This window comes from Centrocercus urophasianus, unplaced genomic scaffold, assembly GCF_019232065.1.
Source record: "Centrocercus urophasianus isolate 14NV4802_14NV808 unplaced genomic scaffold, USGS_Curo_1.0 seq_268, whole genome shotgun sequence".
In the NCBI taxonomy this organism is placed as follows: Eukaryota; Metazoa; Chordata; class Aves; order Galliformes; family Phasianidae; genus Centrocercus; species Centrocercus urophasianus.
Genome location: NW_024884831.1, coordinates 83,396 through 92,539, shown reverse-complemented (window position 1 = coordinate 92,539; position 9,144 = coordinate 83,396). Strand labels below are relative to the sequence as shown.

The 9,144-nt window shown below is 52.7% G+C and overlaps 1 protein-coding gene across 1 annotated transcript in view; it reads right to left on the bottom strand.

Moving 5' to 3' along the window:
• Positions 1–1,396: 1,396 nt before the first annotated feature.
• The window catches only part of LOC122164595 (SH3 and multiple ankyrin repeat domains protein 3-like), a 78,594-nt gene continuing 70,846 nt past the window's right edge, over positions 1,397–9,144 (bottom strand). The window contains exon 11 of the mRNA XM_042826708.1: positions 1,397–2,008. Coding sequence (XP_042682642.1) covers positions 1,912–2,008 — 97 coding nt within the window. The 3' untranslated portion in view covers positions 1,397–1,911. The remainder of the gene's footprint in view (positions 2,009–9,144) is intronic.

The following is a 9,144-nucleotide window of genomic DNA, read 5'->3' as shown; positions in this document are numbered from 1 at the left end:
ACAGCTCCTAGGGCACAGCACAGCTCCCCAGGGCCTGGCACAGCTCCCCAGGACATGGCACAGCCCGTTGGTCATGGCACAGCTCCTCTAAGCATGGCACAGCCCCCACTGCCAGAGAGGAAGGAGTGTCCTCAGTCAGAGGGTCTCATTTTGAGGCGGTGCTTTGTGGAGCTGGCTGTTGGACTCCACGATCCTTAAGGCTCCTTTCCAACTCGAGCTTTTCTATGATTCTATGAACCATGAGGAGAATGAATCAAGACGCTGACAGCATCCCACCACGATGCTCTCCACGATCAGCCCAAAGCAATGGGGACACTGCCACCCATTCCTGCATGGACCAAACACTGGGGGACTGGTGTGTCTCAGCACCAATGAGGGAAGCTACGCTGCAGGGTGCTGCTCAGAAGCTGGAAGGCACCGGGGGGAGCAGGTCTGCCCCCAACAGAAAGGGGATGGGGTGGCAGTTCCATAGGCTGGAATCGGCCCAATGGGGCCCAGGCTGCCCAGGAGGACCCCTGGCATCGGGCTGGAGGGGCACACATGCGTGCAGTGCATTCCCAGAGTCACTGCTGAGAAGGAGAGCACGTCTGGGAAGTTTCCCTGAAACTCAAACGAATTTTCAAATTCTATTCCCTTGGAAGGAAGGATGTGTCTGTGTCAGATGCCAAATCAAGGGGATTCTTTGTGTAGGAAGTGTAATTGATTCCCATTTATTCCGCATCTGTATTTCTTAAAAAAGGAGCTCGTGTTGAGTCACGCGCCGGGCAGGCGCGTCGTGCCGCCTCCAGCAGCGGCACCTGGAAGGGGCACAGTCTGTCCTGCTGCCAGAAACACTGTGCCACCGCCTGGCTTAATTCGGGATCCGAGCAGTGCAGGCAGACACAGCTCTGGTAGATCGTAGAGTCAAAGAATGGCTTGGGTTGGAAAGATCATGAAGCTCCAGCCCCCCTGCTGCATGCAGGATCACCAAGCAGTACAAGAAAGATGCAGAGCTCTTGGAACGAGTCCAGAGGAGGGCACTGAGATGTCAGAGGGCTGGAGCAGCTCTGCTGTGAGGAAAGGTTGAGGGAACTGGGATTGATCGGCTTGGAGAAGAGAAGGATCCAGGGAGACCTCATGGTGGCCTTCAGTGCTTGAAGGGAGCGGATAAACAGGAGGGGAACGGCTGTGTGTGAGGGTGGGTGGTGGTGGGACAAGGGGAATGGCTTTAAAGTGAGACAGGGGAGGTTTGGGTTGGATGTGAGGAGGAAGTTTTTCATGCAGAGGGCGGTGAGGCAGTGGCACAGGTTGCCCAAGGAGGCTGTGGATGCCCCATCCCTGCAGGCATTGGAGGCCAGGCTGGATGTGGCTCTGGGCAGCCTGGGCTGCTGGTTGGTGACCTGCACACAGCAGGGGGTTGTAACCATCATTGTGGTCCTTTGCAACCCAGGCCATTCTATGGCTCTGTGATTGCATGCTGAGGTTTCGTATTTGAGGGATGAGAGATGGTGGTGCAGAAGAATTCTACAGGAACCCGTGGGCACCTGGGACCCCTGACCCCACAAAATGCTGGCCCTGCCTGGGAGCACAACCATGCGGTCACACCACGCTCTGACTTTAATTACTAAAGTGATTTAATTACTAAAGTAATCGCAACCGTTTCCAACCTTCCGACAGCCAAGGAACCCCCTGAAGGCTCTATCTGTGCAGAATTACCGTCAGCACAAACAGGAGCTGTGGTGCAGATGGGCTGCCAGGAGCCCTACGTGGCTCTTGAAGAAGAGCATCCGCGCAGGGTGCGAATCTGTTCACTCCTCAGCTTGTTCAGCACCTTGCAGAACCACTCGGTCGGAGCTGTTCGAGTCAGATGGGCTTCGTTGCGGAGCACCGCACGGCTGCTCTTAATATCTGTGAGTGCAGAAAGTCTGACCCTCAACGTGATGCCATCAGGATGACTGACGACGAGCTGTGCACATGATTCGTAGCTGTGCGTGGAGGTGTGAAAGGCACTGAACACAAACAGGGAAATCTGCAAGAAGCAAAGCCAACGTGACAGCTGAGAAAGTGAAAATGCTGCCACCGAGGCAAGTTGTGGAGTGGTCCATCAGCCCCATCCCTGCAGACACCCACGGGCAGGGGATGGGGCTCTGAGCACCTGATGGAGCTGTGGGTGTCCCTCTCATTGCAGGGAATGGGACCTTTAGAAGGCCCTTCCAACCCAAACCGTTCTGTGATTGCTAAGCACCGAGATGAGATTTGTGAAATGCAAGAAGAATTCTTGGTGATTCGTGTCCTGTTTGGTAAGGTGGCAGCCTTTGTGGGACCCTTCCAAATGCTGGGGAGGGTCTCATGTGGAGCAGTGATATGTGAGGAGTGGGAGAGGGCTGCTGGAGGCAGCTTTCCGGGAGCTGAAGACAAAGACCAGCAAGCAAAAGCTCTGAGAAACAACCCAGCACAATGCAAAGCCAAATCCGAGGAGCAGGGAGGTAAAATCCAGCTGAATGGCTGAGACTGCATGAGAGCACGGCGCAGATGAGAGGGACGTGGAGCAATCAGAAACTGAGGAAAATGCAGCCAATAAGACACCTGTATTGCAAAGGTGGGCTCCTTCTACATCCCAGAGGAAGCAGCTGCTGGGATTTAACACGAGATGGAGGGCCTCCAACTAAAGGGAGGAAAGCTGGTAGATGCAGAACAGCACCTGCCTGGGGATGCTCACACTGGAGGGGTAAAGCCAGAAAGAGACCAGACAGAAGCTGGCCATCAGATGTACAGCTGCAGACAGCAGTTGCACAAATGGAACTAGAAAACAAAAACCCCAAACTAAGGCAAATGTTTCTCTGCACAGGAGCTGGCAGTCAAGGGGATGCAATAAAAGAACCAGAATCCCCATTTTTAGTGGAGCTACTGATCCAATGGGCCCTGGGTGAGACACTGAGAGAAGGTGTGACACAAAGCACCTGGGAAAAGGCAAACTCACTCCTGACCTTGTGCTGAGCAGCGAGCATGGCAGGGCTCATAATCTTGTTAATTGGAAGACGTTAATTAACAGTGACCTGAGTGCGGTGAGGCTCGTAATGCTGCAGGCTCAATGGAAGCCAATGAAGTCACCAGCACTGCGCCCAGTTTAACAAAGTTCATAAAAACTAATTATGGCAGTAAGAAGTGACCAGTGGTCAGCTGAAAGCAAAGGCACTGCTGGTGTCCTGGAAACTGTGGGCACCTTATGGGCTCAGGTATCCCAGGAAGTCTTGGGGGAGGCTTAAAGGAAGGCAGCAGGGCTGGGAGCAACGGGGTGAGGAAGGCTCTACAAGAAACACCAGGCAAAAAGACAAAGCTGTATTTCAGCGAGGAAGAAAAGCCTGAAACAAAACAGAATGAATCATGCATCCTTTAAAGTTAAATGGGGGGGAAGGAAAAAAAGAAAGAAAGAAAGAAAGAAAGAAAAACAAACTCACAAACAAACAAAGAAATGAACCAAACCAAAAAGGAACACCCACGAAAATGGAGCCGCAGGAGCGATGCACCCGAAAACCAATGCGTCATTTTTCAGAAACATCCAGAAAAGAGCATTTGTTGGGAAGTTAAAATGATCAATGGATAACCAGGATTACAAGAAGTGCTCAAAACAGGGAACGAAGCCAAAATCTGCTGGTGATGTTCACAGGAGATGGGACAGAATCCGGCGCTGTGCCCGCAATGGGGATCCTTGGGGATCCTCCCGAGCGCGGAGCTCTGAGAGCCGATGGATGAACCAACCAGGGTGAAGAACCTCGGTGCAACCCTTCCTCAGATCAGCTCCGAGCACCAAAGGCTGCCAAACGGGCCATTAACCCAAAATATTGGGGTAAATGGACCTTCCACCCAACCCCCTCACCAGCTCCATGCGGCTGCACGCGCTCACGGCGGCGCTCCAAGGCCATTCTGCCTCTCCTCATTTCCAGCACTGCTCAGCACTCTGTAACCCAGTCCCATGGAATTATCGCCCCTGCTTGGCACTGTTTGACCCAGTGCAACTTTTTATCTTGCAACCAAACGAGCGTTGGGGCATCATTACAAACATTTCAGCTCTTCTGAGTTGCAGAATGAAAAGCTGGAATGCGTCAGAGGTCTGCAAAGGAGGACACTCCTTTGGAATGGAGGTCCACTCTTTTTGGAATGTCTCCCATGAAGAAATTGCCACCCACAGTAGGGAAATCCCACTGTAGGGAACCTTACTGAGCACACGGGGGTTCCCAGAGGTCCCTTGCAAGCCCTTCAGCCCTGTGACTCTGGGAAAATCAAAGCAAATCAAACTGGGAGCACTGGAGTGGAAGCATCACCGGTGAAATCAGCTTTGGCAGATAACTGTGTGCTCGCTGCTGAACTTAGGATTCCTCGCTTTAGAATTGCTTAGATTGCTTGTTCTTAGTGCTCCCACTGGAAGAACTTCCCTTGCAGCTCCTAGGGTCACTTTCTATTTTCCAGATCCATATGGAAGAATGATTCCAACTCACACCTGTGCCAATATCCACCGTCTCTCGCAGCATCACAGAGTGGTTGGGAGGTGGGAAGAGCCCCCTGGGTCCATCTGGTCACCCAATGCCCCAGCAGGGACACCCAGAGCTGGTCCAGCCCCAAGCCCACGTGGACGTGGGGATCCCCAAAGAGGACACCCCGCAACCCCTCTGGTCCCTGTGCCAGGGCTCCACCACCTGCACAGCACAGAGGTGTTTCCTGATGCTCAGAAGAAACCCCCTGTGCCCCAGTTTGTGCCCAGTGCCTTCGGTTCTGCACTGGAACCACTGACAGGAGCCTGGCTCTGCCCTTCCCTTCAGGTACTTACAGCCTTTACTGATGCTCAGTCCCACCTCTGCCTCCAGTAGGATAACCAAGCCCATTTCCAGTGCCTTTGTAACCATTAACCTTGCTGCAGGGACGTGAAACAGAAGGAAAAGCAATTCCTTTCAGCTATGAGACCACGTGTGTGAGGATGCTATGAATGCTGAAAGCAGAGGCAGCTTCAAAAAGGGATCAGACAGTCTCCAGGGCTGGCTAATGAGAACATTTGCCCAGACACTGGAATGGAGGTGTTGCTGCCCCACGCCTTCCAGTGTCCAGGAGGCATTTGGACAATGCCCTCAGCAATGCACTTCAACAGGTTTGCCCTGCAGTGGCAGTTGGATCAGATGACCTCTGAAAGCCCCTTCCTGAACTATTCCATCCCATCCCATTCTAAATTAAGTTTTCAATAAGGCCTTGCAGGATGTTGGACAATGCTGTCAGCACTTGCCTGCACATCATTCTGGCTGTCATTTTCTGATTAATGTTCCCAAACATCCTCCCTTAAAGTTTCCAACAGAAACAGACAGGGCAACTACGAATTCATAGTAGAAATCTGTTATCTTTCAGACACGTCTTGCTTACATTTCCATCTTACTTGCAGCTCTCCCATTCTGTAAATTCCCCCTGACATCCCAGCCCTCCTAAGCACCAACTTCATGTCATCAGAGCCCAAGAGCAAGCTCCTGGTGCCAAGGACACCAGAGATCACTCTGAAGACCCTCAGCAGCACCGACACGAGGTGGCTTTTCCTACCAACCTCCTTCTGTTCCAGCACTTCCCTTTCAGCAACCCACTGCTCTTGCACATTCAGACCACTGCTTATTTACATCACAGCTCTGCATTAATGCCACGTTCTCCAGGAGAACCATCTGTTTAATGCAGGGCACTCCATCAGATGTCCTCTATCACACCAACAGATTACATCTACTGTGTTCACCTTTCCTGGGGAGCTGTGCTTGAATCCATTGTATATCCAGGAGGTTTCGATTTAGTGCTGATAGAAAAAGATGCACAAGCTCCTTAAAACCTGAATCATGGATCATGGAGATAAAGAGCAAGCTACAGTAAATCATTCTGACAGACAGAGAGACAGACAGATAGAGAGGGAAAAATGCAAATATATATGGATATGTGAAGGATGTGCGTATACAAACGTGTGCACACATATCTCCACAGCACTGTAAACATCAGTGCCATTCCCCATGGGTGAACGTTCCCTAAGCACTTCTCCATGGGGTGCAGCAATTCCACTCAGTGCCTCAGCCTTGGTGGAGCCAATTCCCAAACCTTGAACACATTCCAGGCACGCTTTCTTCTGCTACCAGACAGGACAGCTGCCATTCCATCCTGACCCATCTCACCCCAATTCCATTCCATCCCTCTCCATCTTGTCCTTCCCCATCCTCTCCCATTTCTCTCCATCCCATCTCATCCTGTGCCATCCCATCCTGTCCCATCCCATCCCCCACCCCTCCCGTTCCCATCCCATCCCATCCCATCCCATCCCATCCCATCCCACCCCATTCCATCCCATCCCATCCCATCCCACCCCATCCCATCCCATCCCACCCCACCCCATGATCCCCTGCCTTCTCCATGCCCCAGCTCTCTCTGCAGCATTTGATCCAGGCTGGAGATGCTCATGTCCACATGTTCTGCCCCTGCACAGTGGGTCACCTCCCTGGCAGAGCCTTTCTCCCCACATCTCCTGCTGCACCTGGGACCTTCCACTTGCTTTCACACGTAGGGAGCTCCTCCTCTCCTTTCACACCTTCTCTCACACCAATGTCTCACATTCCACGTGTGATCACTGCCCTCTCACACACCATCACTGCTAACCACGACCTCCTGTGCTTGTCCTCACGAACAGACTCTGCCCCACACTCAGGGCAGTGGCAGGGTGTGCTGATTAATGGGCTGAATAAAGCTGTGTGACACTGCCTTGACAGCAGCCATCAGGAGAGGATCATCTCCATCACCACCACCACCACCTCCCCACACCTCCGCTGTTCCTGGTCTCTGCTGTGTTTCCAGGTTAATCATTCCCTCCTACCAACAGCAAATTGCAAAGAGACAAAGGGTGACACAAAAAACTGGAGTCTGCTTGCCATCCCCAGGTAGCATCACAGAATCATAGAATGGCCTGGGATGAAAAGGACCACAATGCTCATCTCGTTCCAATCCCCTGCTACGGTCTCCAGCCACCATACCAAGCTGCCCAGAGCCACATCCAGCCTGGCCTTGAATGCCTGCAGGGTGGCCTCAAATGCCTCCAGGTAGCTGTAAGCACTTGGGTCACAGAATCACAGAATCACAGAGTTGTAGGGGTTGGAAGGGACCTCCAGAGCTCATCGAGTCCAACCCCTGGGTTGCCCACTGAAAAGCACATCAGACCTTTCACAAAACACAATCATAGATTCGAGCAGGTCGGAAAAGACCTCTGAGATCCCCAAATCCAACCCGTCCCACCATGCCCACGACCCACGTCCCCAGGGGTCACATCCCCACGTTGTTGGGCACCCCCTGGGATGCTCAGCACCGTGTGGATTTCACCACGTCCAGAGTGCAAATCAGCTCCATATAGGAAACGAAGCAGAATGCCACCTTCAATTGGAAGTACGTAGGGAATTTAGATGAGCAGATTATAAACATACAGACTGGATCTTAACCGAGGGGAAGACGCTGCTTATCAGCAGCAGCAATTCTCCAAGCAGATTGTCGCCGCTGTATCTGCTCTTTGTCTTTGACACAGCCTTCAGACTGGGATGCTGATAAGACCCTCCTGCACCCGCGTTTCCTCATCTGAACACAGGGGACTGCCAGTGTACGAACAGCTTCAGCCTCAGCCATCCTCCAGGCTTCTCCCCTCCATCATACTGGGAAAACTGGGCACGGATCACGCCGGCATCTCAGCGCTCAGAGCCGCATCCACCACGGCTGCAGCAAATCATCTGTTGGTATCGCCTGAATTATGGCTGCACCCCAGCAGACAAACGAGCCAGGAGCAAAATAACCAGATTTAAAGATGTCACAAAACATCACTTCCCTGAACTGCCTTAGCAGGGAATCGCGTCGGGCCTTTCTCCCTGCCTGGACAAGGAATGCACTGAGCAGCCACCTGCCCTGCAGGACACACGGCTGTTCGTTTCTGATGGATGGGAAGCCGGAGCTGCACCTTTAAGAGATGCAAAGGAAACAACTTAATTTAATATATTCCAATAATGAAAACTCCGCTGGAGTATATTAGGCAACTGGAATGGGGATGTGATTGAATTTCAGAAACTGTTCTTGAATACGTGAATTACATTAAGAGGAAGAGCTGATGGAAAGCGCGGTGTGCGGCAGGTACTCAGCGAGCAAGAGGACCTCAGGAGCATGCCAATACCTTACACACAACACCAGGGGAAAGCAGAGGGGACCTGTGGCCCTTCTGTTTCATTTTCCCCCTTGGGAAGCAGTCCACAACCACTCCCAGACAGCCGTAAGCTGCTGAAGGTCTGTTCCACCGCTAAGAGGGACTCAGCTGCAAGCAATACGAGAGCAGACTGTGCAAAGGGGTGGAGGAGCCCACAGGGCAGCAGAGGACACCTGGAGCTGTTTGCACAGAGCTCCAGCAGTGCCTGCACGGGGCTGCAGTCAGCCTGAAGGCAGTGCTGGTACAGGGGCTGCAATGAGGGGTGCAGCAGTGTTTGCAGAAGTGGTCTTTGTGTTTTGCATCCAGCACGGCTCTCAGACCCTCAGTGCAATCTGAGCTACATACAGTCTGAGTCTTATCATGCACAGAGATGCATCCCCAGTGCTCCTGGGCTGCAGGACAGCTCCAGCTTGTTAGAGATGGGTTAGGAAAGGGCTGCACGATGCTGACCCATGCATCCCCTGCCCTTGTCAGGCTCCAGCTGCTGGAGACATAGGACTTGCTGGGGGCTGGGGAAATAGGCAGGCTGGGGCAGTACAGCCCTGTACTGACGCTCACCAAACTTCAGTTTGCACATTGCCCAAAGGCCCCTCAGACCAGCAGCTTCCCAGGGCCCAGCTCTCAGCCCACTTCAGACTATTCACTCCTACTACACACCGAGACCGATAAGCCAGAGCTCATGTGACAGAAGTGCCCACGTGCTCCAGGAATGAAGTCTGTCAGAACCTTGACAGGCTGCTCAGAGCTCATCATCTTCTTTAAGGCATCAGTGGTGCCACAACGGAGACTTGAGAGAGGAAACCTCAGGGATGTGGTTGAAGAAGTTCCACTTGACCACGGTTACAGATTTAGACCCAACAAAGCAAGCAGTGGCTCTGCAAGCACCAAGAGGTGCATGGCCCCAGGCAGGGATCCCACACACAGAA